At 58.5% G+C, this 16,473-nt stretch overlaps 1 protein-coding gene across 1 annotated transcript; it reads left to right on the top strand.

The window, feature by feature from the left end:
• Positions 1-2,304: 2,304 nt before the first annotated feature.
• Positions 2,305-14,482, top strand: TULP1 (TUB like protein 1; the record flags this gene model as incomplete). The annotated part of the gene is made up of 14 exons (XM_081140600.1): positions 2,305-2,351; positions 2,517-2,565; positions 2,912-3,035; positions 3,228-3,368; positions 4,543-4,645; positions 5,109-5,260; positions 5,336-5,452; positions 5,729-5,847; positions 8,871-9,041; positions 9,188-9,300; positions 9,869-9,983; positions 10,052-10,150; positions 12,596-12,767; positions 14,280-14,482. 14 exons carry the CDS (start codon positions 2,305-2,307, stop codon positions 14,411-14,413), a joined length of 1,656 nt encoding a protein of 551 aa, XP_080996726.1. The 3' UTR covers positions 14,414-14,482.
• Between the last annotated feature and the right edge of the window lie 1,991 nt (positions 14,483-16,473).

The raw sequence follows: 16,473 nt of genomic DNA, 5'->3' as shown, positions 1-16,473 counted from the left end.
GATCCAGTTCTTTTGGTCCTTGGCATTTATTATAATTAATAATAATGAGATCATTATGACTATTTGTCTGTTTATGTCTTTACTCTCTTTTTTCACAGAATGTGAGCTCCACGAGGGCAAGGGCCACATCCTTTTGTGGATCACTGAGTGGTCAGTGACTGGCACACGGAGGGTGCCTGGGAAATATCTGTTGACCAGCTTTCAGCTGTGAGTTTCCTCCCCTTTAATATCCATGTTACAGTCCGCCTCATAAATATTATCGTGAGGGGGGGAGAGATGGCAGGAAGGGGCCTGACACACAGTCGGCGGTCAATAAATGCTAGTATTATTATTATACATTCAGAGGCAGCTGAGGACTGACGAATCTTGGCGGAGGGGGCTTAAGAGCTCTGCAGAGTTGGGTAGGTTTTGTGGAGCAGCGAGGGGATTCCAGGAAGGAGCGGCTCAGGCAAAGGCACAGAAGAGAGAAAGGAAGAAGTGTAAGTGACCCTATGTGGCTGAAGAGTGGGGTTTGACACATCCCTGTAGTTCAAATGGCAGATGGGGGCCAGATCAGGAAGAGCCTTGAATGCCAACCCAGCACATTTAAACCTGAACCTTGGGCAGCACGGAGCTAATGAATGTTTTTGAGCAAAGGTGTCAACTGAAGAAGTGGCATTTTAGAAAGATTACTTATGGCAAATCTGGGTCAGGTGGGCCAGGGAAGTGACGAAAGACAGAAAGCCTGGCCCTTTCATACAATCCCCACCTCTAATCCTGTGAGTATAAAACATGCAGGGGGGAGGGGCAAAGCTCTGACAGCAGAGGTCTGGATTCAAGCCCTGGCTCAGCACCATTATGATCTGGCTGACACTGAGCCAGTCCGTTCACCTCCCTGAGCCTCAATTTCCCCACCTGTAAAACGGAGGTAATCTCTGCCCTATTTCACTGGACTCTTGTGAGAAACAAATGAAATAAAGATGCACTCATTACTTCCCTCCCTCAAAAAAATGAACCCCAGTCGTGTGTCAAGTTGTGCTAGAAATGCTGGGGAGACAGAGTGAGTGGACCTGGGGTTCATAATACCAATTACTGAGTGCTCGCTGCATGCAGTTTTCCACCGGTCATCTCCTTTAGCCTGAGCAATACTCCTTCCAGGTTGGTACTATCATTAAACCCATTTTATAAATGACAAACCAAGGCCCAGAGAAGCCGAGTCACTCAGGGACAGTCAGCTCCTAAGTGGCAGAGCTCAGGGCTTGGGCTCAGGGGTAACCGTGCAGAGATGACAGACCTTTGGGTATGTCTGGCTATTTCCAACCTCCGAGCCTTTATCTCCCTGCTCCTTTTCGAGGTAGCATCCCTGGCCCCCCCCCTTTTTTTTGCCTGTGGGACTCCTCCTCATCTTGAGTTCCAGGCCAGGCTTCAGGAAGCCTCTGGCCATCCTCTGGGCTTCCGCACACCTAACCTAAACCTCTCCCTTGATATTATCACAACACTGTATCTCTGGTCTCTACACTTTTATTATTTATTTATTGTTAATTCTCCCCCGAGGATATTTTTTCCATTGCTTTTTTCAGAGAGAGTGGAAGGGAGAGATTAGAAACGTGGATGGGAGAGACACATCAATTAGTTGCCTCCCCCAGGCGCCCTGACTGGGGTGGGGACAACCTGCAACCTAGGTACCTGCCCTTGACCAGGGATCAAACCAGAGACCCTTTCAGCCACCGGCGGACACTCCAACCACTGAGCCACACTGGCCAGGGCTCTGGTCTCTACACTTTTCAAAAAGCATGCCCCTACCTGTAAAGCATACTTATTTGGGTGCACACCACCGTAGAGACATATTTCTTTGTAAAGTATATGTCCCTACTTCTTCAATCCATATGTATTAAGTATTATGCAATTGTACCTAGTTCTGGTATATTGTATCTAGTATATACATATGTATATGTATCTAGTTCTTATTTATCAATTTTTAATGAAACATAAAGATACAGAGCCTGCTCTAATATTTTCCTCCCACAGCCCTCTGACCACGGACACATTACACAGCTGTAGCTGCGCAGTGATGCCATCGTCCGGCTCCGGGGTTCTCGGAGCTTCGGGGTCCAGCCTCTCCGCTCATTAGCCTGGGCCCGGGGGGGGGGGGGGGGGGGGGGGGGGGGGGGGGGGGTCCGCAGGCGGGAGCACCCTCGCAGTGCTGCTGCCCCGCCCTCCTGAGCCGGCGGGGGAGGGGGGAACTTGAGCCCGGATTAGGGGGTGCAGCGGGCGAGGCTCCCGGAGCTGCGGGCGGCCTCAGAGGGGTGTGGACGGCGAGGGGCCATGCCGCTGCAGGACGACGCCCTCCGGGAGGTGTGGGCCTCCGACAGGTGCGGGGGTCCCCCTGCGCACCTGAACCCTGGGGGGGCCCAGAGGGGGCTGTGCACCTGAGCCCGGGGGGGGGGGGCCAGAGGGGGCTGCACACCTGAACCATGGGGGGTTGGGAGGGGCAAGAAAAGGGGAGGGAGACGGACTGACGCCTTTGCTACCCTCAGCGGGCACGAGGAAGGCGGGAGCCCCGAGGTCCAGCGGCGCCCCAGGCAGGTATGTCACCCCGCTTGGAAAGGAGGCAGAAGGACCCCCGCCCATAAGCCGACGCCGAGTAGGGGATGTGGGGGGGCGAGACCCCTCAGCTGATGGGGGGGTGCGTCCCTGGAGTTTATTTGGAGGAAAGTGGTGTTTGGGGACAGGGGTGTCCGGGGGAGGGCGGCGGGCCCTGGGGCCCTGGAGGTGGCCCCACGCGCGGGAGGGGCCGTCCTTCCTCACCCCGGGAAGGAGGCTGCAGTTCCCCTCCCCGTAATCCCCGTTATTCTTGGCGGCTGAAGGGATTAGGGGGTGACCCGCAGGCGCCCAGCCGGCCCCCCTTCCCGCTCTTCACCCCCGCCCGCAGCGACCCGCCCGGGGACAGAAGTTGACCAAGAGGACCGAGGACCCTGCGTCCCCCCGCCCTGCGGGGCCCAAGCCCAGGAGACCTGGAGGCAGGCGGGGGCCCGAGCCCCGGGGCGCTCCCCAGGGTGCGGGACGGGGCGCAGGGAGCTGAGGGCGGGCGGGAGCGGGGCCGGGGCAGCGGTGGGATGCGGGGAGGGAAGAATGTGAGCGGGGAGGGGGATCGACGGTGGAAACAGAGGGGGGGGACCCCGTGGCGCCCGGGGCCTGGGCGCCCTCGGAGGGGTCGGGGCGCTGCCTGACCCCGCGTCTCGGCTCAGGCTCAGCGGGGCGGAGGGGGAGGCCGCGGGAGGAGCCCGCCCCCGACACCGTCTACACCAAGTTCCTCAGGGACCCCGAGGCCAAGAAGCGCGACCCCCGAGAAACCTTCCTGGTGGCCGGAGCCCGGGGCGCCGAGGACGGTGAGAGGGCGCGAGGGCAGCGGGAAGGGCGCTGGACAGACAGACGGAGGGCGCGGGACGGGACCGAGGCGGGGAGCTCGGGGAACAGCCCCGCCTCTCCTTCGAGCCAGAAAAAAACTTTATTCTCTTGTTCTTGCCCCATTTTCGGGGTGGGGAAACTGAGGCACAGGGAGGTTAAGAGTTTTGCCTTAAACAACAGCCAGGGGCCGAAGGTAGCCCGTGGGTCTGGCTCAAAGTCAGAAGCAAGACAGGCCAGGAACTGGGGGGTGCGGAGAGCGCGTGGGTGGGGAGAGCGCGGGTGCGGGGAGAGCGCGGGTGCGGGGAGCGCGGGTGCGGGGAGAGCGGGTGGGGAGAGCGCGGGTGGGGAGAGCGCGGGTGGGGAGAGCGCGGGTGGGGAGAGCGCGGGGGGGGGGGGGGGGGAGAGCGCGGGTGGGGAGAGCGCGGGTGGGGAGAGCGCGGGTGGGGAGAGCGCGGGTGGGGGGGGGGGGAGAGCCCGGGTGGGGAGAGCGCGGGTGGGGAGAGCCCGGGTGCGGGGAGAGCGCGGGTGCGGAGAGCGCGGGTGGGGAGAGCCCGGGTGGGGAGAGCCCGGGTGGGGAGAGCGCGGGTGCGGGGAGAGCGCGGGTGCGGGGAGCGCGGGTGCGGGGAGAGCGGGTGGGGAGAGCGCGGGTGGGGAGAGCGCGGGTGGGGAGAGCGCGGGTGGGGAGAGCGCGGGTGGGGAGAGCCCGGGTGCGGGGAGAGCGCGGGTGCGGAGAGCGCGGGTGGGGAGAGCCCGGGTGCGGGAAGAGCGCGGGTGCGGAGAGCGCGGGTGCGGAGAGCGCGGGTGCGGGGAGAGCGCGGGTGCGGAGAGCGCGGTAGAGGCGGGAACCCCGAGGCGCGGGAGCCCCGCGTAGAGGCAAGGGTCCCAGAGAGGGAGAGAGGGGGGCCTGGTGAGAAGGGCGTGTTCCCAGAGCAGGACCGCCAGGCCTCAGCCCCCCCACCTCCAGCCCGCTCCCCGGAGACTTTGGGGTGACCCCATTCCCTGAGGAAGGTCCTGGAGCTCCTTCCCCTGTTCCTGTTCCGGAGGGAAAGCCTCCCGCCCCCAGCGCGCACTCAGCTCTTCCACCAGTTTGAAGGGGCCGGGCTCCCGGGATAACGGGGCGCACCGGCCCCCATTGAGAGGGGTTTCTGCCTACAGAGGAGGAAGAGGAGGGCCATGGAGAGGAAGAGGCGGCGGAGGGAAAGAGAGCGCCCCTGCCGCCCGGGAAGCCCCCCAAGGAGAAGGCTCCTGCTGGCCTCAGGCCGCGGAGGGCCCAGGCCCAGGGTCCGAAGGGTGGGTGTTGAGAGCCCGGGGTCCCAAGGGCGGGCGCAGGGCCTGGGCCTCACGGGCCACAGCTGAGGCCTCCGAGTGAGCCAGCGCCTGGACGGGCGAGCTTCGTCCTGGGGCTTCCCTCCCCGGGTCCTCAGGGAGACAGCTCAGCATGGGCTCCCCCCACCCCAAGTGCTCCACGAGCCGGGGAGGGCGGAGAACTGGGGTTTTCTTTGTGATTTTTATTTAATTCTTTTTAAAACCCATTATGAATTATTGTTATAATTTTTATAAAAGCAACAAAGTGATTACAGTAAAAATCAATCAATGGAAATACGCTGTTTTGGCTCTGCGGCCTGGGCACCCCATCCTCCAGGTACCAGGGTCCCCGCTAAAGTGCCCCTTTGTACTCAGGGTTAGAAGCCAGCCCAGCAGGAGGCAGACTCTGTGCCCAGGTCAGGGCTTTTGCCTCCCTGGGGACTGTCCAACCCCCACCCTTCACTTCCAGGGGACCTGGGAAGCCCTGTCCCGCCACCAAAACCTCTGCGAGTTAAAAAGAAGGCGCCAGCTGGGGAAGGGACCAAGATCAGAAAGACAAAGAAGAAAGGTGAGGCTGGTGTCTGGAGGAAGGGGGGGGCTCTGGGTGTGGTGAGGGGTGTGACCCCTTCACATACCCACGCAGGGTCTGGGGAAGCTGACAAGGACCCCTCAGTGAGCCCGGCCAGGGTGCAGAAGACCCCAGCAGCCATGTTTCTGGTTGGGGATGAGGGCCCTGCTGAGAAAACTCAGAAGAAGAAAGGTGGGTGGCAGTGGCCTCTGGTGCCACAACGTCGAGAGGCAGTCCTGGGGGTGCAGAGCTGGGCACAGCGGGTTCTAGAGACAGAAGACTCGGAGGGCATCTTGACCACCATTTCAATAGCTGTGTGGCCTCGGGAAGGTGTCTTTCACTTTCTGAGGCTCTGATCATAGGAATATGGGGTCACTCTCCTGTGGTTGTGAGAAGGGTCCCAGTGAGACACAGCTGTCCGGTGAAGTACTCCGGCAGGGCTAAGAGGCTTGTTCGGCTCTGTTCCAGGCACTCCCAAAGGCTCAGAGGAGGAGAGGAAAGAAGAAGAGAGCGAGGAGGAACAGGTGGCAGCTCTGGTGACCAAGAACAGCAATCGGAAGGGCAAAGCGAAAGGAAAAGGCAAAAAGGTTGGGTCTCAGACAGGAAGGGGGCTCAGGTCCCTACAGGGAGCTAGTGGCAGGGGCCTGGCTTGGGGGACTAGCGTGTGGGACCTCGTGAGCTGGGGCCATGGAGTCCCTTAGGGTTAGACTCTTGGCTTCCCCTCCGGTGACCGGATATGAGGACGAAGGGCACCAGACCGGTGAGAGCAGAAGAGGCAGTGTGGGGTCGCCAGGTTGGGACTGGCCACCAGGGGCCTTCTGTCCTCTGGTCTCTAAGCCACCCCTCTGCAGCCAGAGCAGCCGCCTCAGGAAGAGGCAGGCTTTTTCTGGCCCAGGGAGGTGGAGCACGCACCCAGCAGGCACGTGTGTGCATGCAAGCCCTTGAGCACACCGACTGGCTGAGAGCCAGCTGTACGAGGTGTTAAAATATTTCCACCCTAGGGCTCTGAGCTCCCCAAGTGCTTTTTGCTACCCCACTTAGGACCTCCCAACCTTCCAGCAACTAAAGGGTTAACAGTGGCTGTCAGGGGCCTCCCGGATCCTCCCCCAGGCCTACCAGTGCCCATTCAGACCAGGCATTCTCCGTGGGCAGAGCGGGTTGTTAAATGTTTTGAATATTGCTCTTACAAACTCGGGCACCAGCAAGCACAAACTCAAGTAAGCAGGAGAGAGAGGTCCAACTGGAGAGGTCCAACTGGAGAAAGTAATGAGAGTCTTTCCATGGGTGGAGAGATCACCATGAGGGCAGGGCTGGGGTCTTTGCTATGTGGGTTTGCTTATTCCGGCATGGTCAGATCTTGGGGGCTGATTCACATTAGCCAAGATCACCAGATACTGATGTATAAACTGAAAGGGCAGTTTATTCTGTCCCGGGAGGAACAGAACAGAAGGAAGTACAGCCAGCCATCAGTACAGTCGGCCCTTGAAATTCACAGCTGTAGAAATGTTTGAATATACTCTGGCTTTCTCCAGACCACATTCCAAACATACTCTTGTGTTTCACAAGTTTCTTCTTCTAGAGTGGAAAAGAGATGCTCACGGGCCCACAGGCTAAGGGCCCGCTCTCCACCACCAGCCTCGCCTCATGCACACTGCAAACCTGCCCTCAGCAAAAATGCCCAACTGCAGCACATCGGAGCCCACAGAGAGCACTTGAGCCTCAAGTGTACACTCCCAGGCTGCTAGTCCCTTCTCTCCTCTTGGGAAAGTTAGGATTAGAATCTTCGCTCCCCCTATTGTGAGGGATAGAACATGAAGGCAGAGGGCACCAGGTGTGTGAGAACAGAGGGACAGTGTAGGTCACCAGGCCAGGCCACCCTAGAACCTAATGCAACCAAATCATTCGTTTTTCTGTGAGTTGGAAATCTAGGAGCAGCTTAGCAGGGTAGTTCTGGCTCAGGGTCTTATGAGGTTGCTGTCAGGATGTCATCAGGGTCCGCAGTCATCCTGAAAGCTTGACTGGAAATGGAAGCTCCACTTCTGAAATGGCCACTGTCCTGGTTGTGGGCTGGGGACCTCTCACAGGGCTGCTTGAGTTTCTGACATGGCAGCCAACTTCCCCCCGAGCCCAAGAATGGCCAGAGAGAGAGAGAGAGGAAAAAAAAAAAAAAATATATATATATATGGAAGCCACAGTATCTCTTATGACTTAGCCTTAGAACTGACCACCCCATCACTTCTGCCATAACTATTGGTCACCAAGACCAACCCCGGTAAGGCATGGAAGGGACTACACGAGGGGGTCAGTTCCCGGAGGTGAGGCAGGAGCCATCAGGGGCCATCCTCAGGTTGGCTTCTGCAGCTAGTATTCACGGTGTGCTCATGGTAACAGTGGTAGCTCGCAGTTCCACTGAGCTGTGTGCTTAGAGCAGCGATTTTCAACCTTTTCCGTCTCACGGCATGTAAATTAATTTCTAAAATTCTGCGGCACACCAAAAAATATATTTTTTGCTGGTCTGACAAAAGTTATTAGGTAGAATTTGGATTAATTCACACTGGATGGCCATTGTTGTGTTGGCTGTTGTCAGTTTTTTACTTGACAGTCTGAGGGAAAAGAGATCAGTGCTCCTGACTAAATAGTCAGGGATTGCATGTGTTTTTTTAAAAATATATTTTTATTAATTTCAGAGAGAGGAAGGGAGAGGGAGAGAGATAGAAGTATCAATGATGAGAGAGGCATTGATCGGCTGCCTCCTGCACGCCCCCTGCTGGGGATCGAACCCGCAACCCGGGCATGTGCCCTGACTGGGAATCGAACTTCGATCTCCTGGATGGTAGGTCGCTGCTCGATCGCTGAGCTACGTCGACCAGGCAGGTATTGCATGTTTTAAAAATTCTTGCGGCTCACCGGTTGAAATTCGCTGGCTTAGAACACAGCAACGGACACCTCCGGCCTCACCTCCGTTCACCCCGGAATGTATCTGCCTGAAGGAAGGTCTTTCTAAAGGCTCTAGGTCTAACAGGAAACCGGGCAGCATTAAATCCCAGCTCCACCTCTTCCTAGCTATGTGAACTTGGGCCAGGTCCCTAATCTCTTAAACCTCAGCTTCCTCATCTATAAAATAGGACAGTTACTTACTTCAGTGGATATTGATAAGAGGATTAATGAGCTAGTATTTGAAAAGTGCTTAGAACTATACCTGGCACACTGGTAGACTTTATGAGTGTTTGTTAAATGTATAAATTAAATAGGTTCTGTCCCAGGGATTCCCCCCAGTCTACCCACTTCTTAGATAGAAAAACTGAGTCAGGGTGTTTAGCAAACCCGACAGACAGTGCTGGAAGCAGGACTTGAACCCAGGCTCTCTGGCTCCAGAGCTTGGGCTGTACTACAAGCAAAATGAAATAATAATTAAGTGCGAGCCTCCCAGAGCCCCCTAACAGCCCCTAAGCTGCTGGGGAAGCGGGGGCCACCCTCCAGCGGGCCTCTTCGTTTTCTCCCCGCACAGAAAGCGGTGAGTTGTCCTGCCTGCCCACCCGCGTCCCCACGCGGGGCCCTGCTGAGGGCAGGGGAGAGGTGCTCTGGGGCTGATGACCTCCGCCCCACCCAGAAGGCGGAGCGGGCCCCGTCCCCGCCCGTGGACGTGGGCGAGCCGCGGGAGTTCGTGCTTCGGCCTGCCCCTCAGGGCCGGACTGTGCGCTGCCGGCTCACGCGGGACAAGAAGGGCATGGACCGGGGCCTGTTTCCCTCCTACTTCCTGCACCTGGACACGGAGAAAAAGGTGGGCAAGGGGGAGCGGGGGTCAGGAAGGGTGGCGGTGTCGGGGCCCAGGCTGAGGGCGAGTCTGGGGTCAAGGCAAACAGGCTCCCCCTTCCTCTGTCCCCGGCCCCCCCCACCCGTCTCGCCCGCCTGCCCCGCCCCTCCCAGGTGTTCCTCTTGGCCGGCAGGAAGCGCAAACGGAGCAAGACAGCCAATTACCTCGTGTCCAGCGACCCTACCAACCTGTCCCGAGGAGGGGAGAATTTTGTCGGGAAGCTGAGGTGGGGCAGCAGAGGGCCATGCCAGCCTTCTCTGTCCCCTGTGCCCGCAGGGTGCCCACACAGCGGACACTGGCCCAGGGCCGCTCACACTTTGTATAGCCCACGTGGGGACCTTGTTCAGTGGTTCGCCGGGCCTGGGCGGGGCGGGGGAGGTTCTGCGGTTCTGATGGCCACCCCGGTGACGCCCACACTTGTCCAGCATAGTTCTAAGTAACTTCCAAATATTAACCCATTTAATCCTATCAACCAAGTGAGGTAAATACTGTTCTTATACCCATTTTGCAGGTGGGGAAGTTGGGGCTCAGATCAGTTAAGTAATTTGCCAGAGGTCACACAGCCAGTAAGAGACGGAGCTGAGATCTGAACGCTGCCAGGCCTCCTAGATCCATCTTTTTAGAAAAGACTTCATGGGGGAGGCCGGGGGCAGGGAGTGTGAGTTGCTCCGACCTAAGACACCTTCGCCCTGGAGGATCAAGGGGCTCTCCAAACGGCCCGACTTGGGGGGGGGGGTCTTGGGGGAGGGGCGTGGGGTCCCCTGGCCCCGCCCCCAGCCCCGCCCTGCTCGCAGGTCCAACCTCCTGGGGAACCGTTTCACCGTCTTCGACAACGGGCAGAACCCGCACCGCGCGGGAGGCGGCGCCGACGCGCGGAGCCTGCGGCAGGAGCTGGCGGCCGTGATCTATGTGAGGCTCCGCCTGCGCCCCGCGGGCCCCCCTCCTCCCGCGCCTGCCTCACGCGAATCTCCCCCCAGGAAACCAACGTGCTGGGCTTCCGAGGTCCCCGGCGCATGACGGTCATCATCCCGGGCATGAGCTCGGACAACGAGAGGGTCCCCATCCGGCCCCGAAATGTGAGCCCTGCACCTCCCTGGTCTCTCTCCCTGAGGGCCCTACTCCTGACCGGACTCGCTGGGGGAACTGGGGGGGGTCAGCTTGCCCAGCACCCTGCCTCTCGAGCACACTCCACCCTCCAGTGCAAATTCATTCTGGCAACTTGTGGAATGAATTCGAGGTTTTTGGAATTGAATTCACAGAAACAAGCACAATGGTGTTTGTTGTTGTTTTTAAGTTTATTCCAAATCATCCATTTATATATTCATTCAACACACATATATGGAGTGCCAAGTATGAATCTAGGCACCTAGAAGACGTCAGTGGACAAAAAACAAAGATCTGCCCTCAGGAAGCTGGTATTCTAGGGGAGCACGACAGCAGATAATAATTGTGAGAAATAAGTAAATCATGTAGCATGTGAGAAAATGATGAGGGCTATGGAGGGGAAAAAAAGTCAAGTGGGGTTAGAGATGAGAAGTGTGTGCGTAGGTTTCAGCGTTAAATACCGTGGTCAGAGTGGGCTGCACTGAGGTGAAATCTGAGCAGTCTTGAAGGAGGTGCAGGAGCGAGCCTGAGGATATCTGGAGAAAGATCATCCAGGCAGAGGGAAGAGCCAGTGCAAAGGCCTTGAGGCAGGAGGGTGCCTGATGCGTCTGCGGAACAGCAGGTGGCCAGTGTGGCTGGAGGGAGATGAGGTAAGGGGTGAGATGAGGGGCAGATAGGGCCTGTATAACTGGTTTTTACCCTGAGAGAAACAGGAAGCCAGAATAGGGCTTTGAGCAAAGGAGTGACATGATTTGATTTATATTTTAAAAGCAAAGGTTGTGTGTATGTGTAGAGTAAGGTGGAGAGATGTCCTACAGAAAGGCGGCCTCCTTCAGAGTCAGTCCTGCACCCTGCTCCTTAGCACCTCAGCTGGGCTGAGCCCAGGATTTCAGACACAGGACGACTGGCATGCCCCAAACTCACAGTGATATCACTTTCCTCATTTGCACTGAAAAAATAATATCCCTATCAGCTGAACACACATCCTTCCCTGCTGGAAAGTCACAGGTAATCAGGCCCAGCCCACCCATGGGGCACTACCCATGGGAGGTCCGGGTCTAGAAGATCCTGTAGGCCCCATCTTGCTCCTTCTATGCCTGAAATAAACACACACATCCTTCAGAGGCAGTGAGTCCCCGGCATTTGGGCTCAGTAAGAACTACCCAGTGCTGCTTTGGGCCTCTCTTCACCATCTCAGTTCACCCCAGAACTGTTTATTAAAACCAGACACTGGAGATCAAAAATCAACACAGCAGTTACCATCAAAACACTATCTGATATATTTTTTTTAATTTTATTTTTGTTTAAAATATTAGATGTCCCTTTTCTCCCCAATGACCCGTTCCACCCCGTCCCATCCCCCTCCCCACTATCTGATATTTATTGAGCATTTACTCTGCCCCAGGAACTGATCTAAATAACACTTCATGTGCTGCTAACTTACTTAATCCTTACAACTGAGGGAAACTGAGGCACAGAGACGTTTACTCAAATACTGTGCCTGCCCTTAGAGTATCTAACTCTGTCCATTACAGCATGGTGGGAGAAATAAGAGCATGGTGTCATGGAAACTCAGAGCTAAGATAGCTAAATCCCACATGGGGTCAGGAAGGCTTCTTGGAGGATATGATCTCTTTTTTTTTTTTAATTTAAAAAAAAAGATTTTTTTACTGATTTTTTTCGAGAGAGAAGAAGGGGGAGAGAGAGAAAGACATCAATGTGAGACTGAAACATCAATCAGCTGCCTCCTGCACACCCCCTATTGGGGATAAAGCCCACAACCCAGGCATGTGTCCTGTGCTCTGACCGGCAATCGACACAGGGGACCTCTTGGTTCATGGGTCAACGCTCAACCACTGAACCACACCGGCTGGGTGGGAGGACATGATCTTGAGTAGACTCACTCCAAACCATGAACCTCACAGGTGGCAAGAAAACTCAGGAAAGAAATATCTCAAGAGCACCTCATACAGAGGCTGCTCCTTCCTCCCAGGAACTCTCTTCCAGGACATTTTATTTTAACCACTGTTTACCTGTTCCTGTCCCCAAGCTCAACTGTGGGTTCCTTATAGGTCCTAGAATGTCTGGCCCATCCTTGTAATCAGGTGCCAGCATGTGGCTGTTCTGAAGAACCCTTGGATACCAATGGCACAGAACACCTACTGTGTGCCAGGTGCCACTTTCCATTTTCCGCCCTCCACTTTGGCACCCCACAGCACAGCCCCATTCTCACAGACGCACACCCTGCCCACGAGGACACCAGAGGCCAGGCATGCTCTCAGGGATACCCTGAGTGGATGTTGATACCAGGCTGTGCAAGGACCCACATAGGTCCCCAGGCCCCTTCCCCTGTCAATCCTGAGATATCTCACCTGCCCCTAACTGTCCTCTCCCCAATACTTCCCCTGGCACCCCAGGCCAGCGATGGGCTGCTGGTGCGCTGGCAGAACAAGACACTGGAGAGCCTCATTGAGCTGCACAACAAGCCACCTATCTGGAACGAAGGCAGTGGCTCCTACACCCTCAACTTCCAAGGCAGAGTCACGCAGGCCTCGGTCAAGAACTTCCAGATTGTCCATGCCGATGACCGTGAGTATCTGAGGGCCTAGACAAGGCTGTTCCCTGCCACCTCCAGGACCCCAACCCTCACTCAGGCCTTTCCCCACCACCTTTCTCTCTTCCTGGAGCCAGAACATCTAGGAAGGTCATTTTCTCTTCCAGGGGCATTGACACTGTGCTCTCTGGAGCCTCAGGTATTCCAAGCAGGTGTCTGGGCTCATTATTCCAGGCCCTCAGTCTAGCATTTACCAGAGTCCTGGGGTAGAAACTGGGTTATTCTGGATAAGAAGGGAGAGTTAAGCTGTTGGAGTTTGAAAACCAATGATAGCCCGACCCCTTTGTGGTCGAACAGGGTGCTGAGGCTCAGAGAAGGCAGCCCTTACCCAGCCTCTCACCTCCTCCATGCCTTACACAGGCCCTCCATTTTCCACCACAAACACACAGGATTTTCTGTGTGCCAGCCACTGCTCTCAGGGCCTTACAGATATGGAATCATTAGATCTTCTCAACAACCCTGTGAGAAAGGTACTTACTGTTATTGTCCCTATGTGGCAGATGAGAAAACTGAGGAACAGAGGGGTTCAGTAACTTGCCCAAGATCATACAACTAGTAAGAGGTGAGGCTGGAACTGGAACCCAGGCAGTCTGGCCAGTGCCCGCTTTCTAACCCCTGAGACCTTTAGGGGTAGGGACTGTTAATCAAGCATTTCTGAGCGCCTCCTCTATCGTCTTCTCTCAAACGAGGTGAAACACTTGAAGACTTAGGGAAACAAGATGTACCCATAACATAATTAAGTAAAAATGTCCCTGTTACAAGCTTGGGGAGAGGCCTGCACTAGGGTAAGGAAGCTTGGGAGCGGAGGGGTATCTCCCAGGGGACTCAGGTTCCTAGGGCCAGCTAACACTGAGCAACTTCCCCACCCCCCACTCAATCCTAGAGATGTACCCCCCAGTGTCACCTGTCCCCAGCCTTGGATAACTGCTCTCCAGATCACATTTCTGGTGGAGCCTGGTCTGATGAGGCTGGGGGTATTTTTAGCAACTTCCTGTCCCTATGGATGCTGGGGGAGGTGTTGGGGGCTGAGTGAGGCCGCTGGCTCAGGAAGGGAACCAGGGGGTTAGTCAGGGGATTGAGCCTGAGGGTCTAAGATGGGATTTGGGGTGGGGGATGGGGAGAAGGAATGGGGTCAGGAGACTACAGAAGAGTTGGCAAGGGAGGAATCTAGGCTTGGGGAAGTCTGACAGGTTCCTATGCTTAAGTGGCGGTTGTATGCGTAGCCCTGGGCGGCAGGAGATAAGGCAGGGTCCCTGTCCTCAGGGGCTTACAGGCGGGGGTGGCAGAGCTGCAGGTGGGGCAGGTGGGGCAGGTGGGGCAGGGGGGCCGAGACAAGAGGAGGGGGATGGGTGGCGGGTGAATCGCTGAGAAGACGGCTGAGTACCGGGGCCCAACGCAAGGGGAGGGGACTTCCCCAGCGTTGAGGGCACTGGTGCCAGGACCGGGACCAGGAGTGCGGGGACACCCCCGCGCTTGTCCGTCCCCAGCCGACTACATCGTGCTGCAGTTCGGGCGCGTGGCCGAGGACGCCTTCAGCCTGGACTACCGGTACCCGCTGTGCGCCCTGCAGGCCTTCGCCATCGCCCTCTCCAGTTTCGACGGGAAGCTGGCGTGCGAATGACGCCGGGCCGCCCCCGGAGCCCCCAGAGCCCGCCGGGGTCGGGAGGGGATGCGGTGGCGGGTTCCAGGGTCCCTCGCCAAAGCCCCCACCGCAGGCTCCTCCTGGGTCGGGAGCCGGCCCCTCACCGCCTCCAGGTGACCTCCACCCACGCCCCAGCCCGGCACAGGCCGAGGGGGAGGGGCGCAGACGGCGGGGCCGAAGCAGATGAAGAACATCTGGAGCTGGAGCCGCACATCTGGCCGCGGAGCTAGCCTGCGCTGCTCCACACACACACACATACACGCACACACAGACACACAAACACAGACGCACACAGACACACACGCACACACAGAGACACACAAACACACAGACACACACGCACACACAGACACAGACACACGCACACATACACGCACACACAGACACACAAACAGACGCACACAGACACACACGCACACACAGACACAAACACACAGACACACACAGACACACACGCACACACAGACACACAAACAGACGCACAGACACACACGCACACACAGACACAAACACACAGACACACACAGACACACACGCACACACAGACACACAAACAGACGCACAGACACACACGCACACACAGACACAAACACACAGACACACACAGACACACACGCACACACAGAGACACACAAACACACAGACACACACGCACACACAGAGACACACAAACACACAGACACAGACACACGCACACAGACACACACAGACACAGACACACACGCACACAGACACACAGACACACAGAGAGACACACACACAGACACACAGACACACACGCACACAGACACACACACAAATACACACAAGCACACACAGACACACAGAGACACACACAGACACACACACAGACACACACGCAGAGACACACAGATACACACACACGCACACGCACACCCGCCCCCGCCCCAGTCGCTTCCTGTCCGGGACCAGCAGTCGGGGCCGTTGAACCCCCTCTGGGGCCGTCTAGGGCTCGGAGGGGCGGCGGGTGCTGGGGACGGGAGCCGGGCGCGCCCCCCAATAAAGCGGCGTCGGGCCGAGCGGAGCAGTGTTTCCTCAGCGCGAGCGGGCGAGGCGGCGGGAGGTCCGGCGGGCGGGCGGGGGCCTCCCTCCCCGCTCCCGCCCGGCCCGCGCCCCGGGCCCCTCCCCCTGCCCACCGCCGGTCCTACCGAAACTCGGCGACCGGCCGCGTCAAGACGTCCCCCGCGGGGCCCCGGGAGCCGGGCCGGGAGGGAGGGCCCGGAGGTCCGGGAAGAGGGGGAAAGAGAGAAATTCGAGAAACAAGCCTCTCGGGGAGAACCAGACAAACCGGGTCCGGGCAGGGCGGGCGCAGCCGCCAAGGCGGGGCCGGGTCTGGGCCCCCGGAGTGGGGGGCGGGCCCTCCGGCGGCAGAGGGAGCCCCGCCTCGGCGGCTCCGGGCTGGGGGGGGCCCGGGGGCCCGTGCGCTCGGGCTCCGCGGGGCTCCTCGCGACGCGGCACCCCGACCCCAGCCCCGACGGGAGTCGTTCTCCAGGCGGGAGCCCCGCCCTCGGCGCCTCCCAGGCCGGAGCCCCAATTCCGGTGGGGCCCTGGGCTTAGGCCCGGCGTGCGGGGCGAGGTCGGGAGCGTCGCGGCCGCGGGCGAGGAACGGGGCGCCCGGGCGCGGGCAGGCGGCCGCGGTCGCTGGGAGCGAAGCGGCGGAGGACGGCGGAGCGCCGTGGGGGCGGCCCCGCGCGGCCCCGCCCCGCCCGCCCGCCCGCCCGCCCGGCGCCGCCCCCCGCGCGCCCCGCCCCCTCCCCACAGCCCGCACCCCCCGCCGGGATCCTCAACACAAACTTTCCGTCCCGCTCGCTCCCTCCTCCGCGCCCGGCGCCTCCCGCTCCCGCCCGGCTCATTCCGCACATTCCGGCAGCCCCCTCCCCACGACCCCCTCCCCCGGCCCCCCTCGCGGCTCCCTGGGCGCGGCGGAGCGGCCCGGCCGGAGCGCCCCCGCGAGCTCGGACCAGGTAAGCCGGGCGGACACCCGGAGGAGGCCCCGCTGGGAGAGGTGGGTCGGCCGG

Source organism: Miniopterus schreibersii, assembly GCF_964146895.1.
Source record: "Miniopterus schreibersii genome assembly, chromosome: 6".
Classification (NCBI taxonomy): domain Eukaryota; kingdom Metazoa; phylum Chordata; class Mammalia; order Chiroptera; family Miniopteridae; genus Miniopterus; species Miniopterus schreibersii.
The sequence above is the reverse complement of the archived record's forward strand: the minus strand, read 5'-3'. Positions and strand labels throughout refer to the sequence as shown.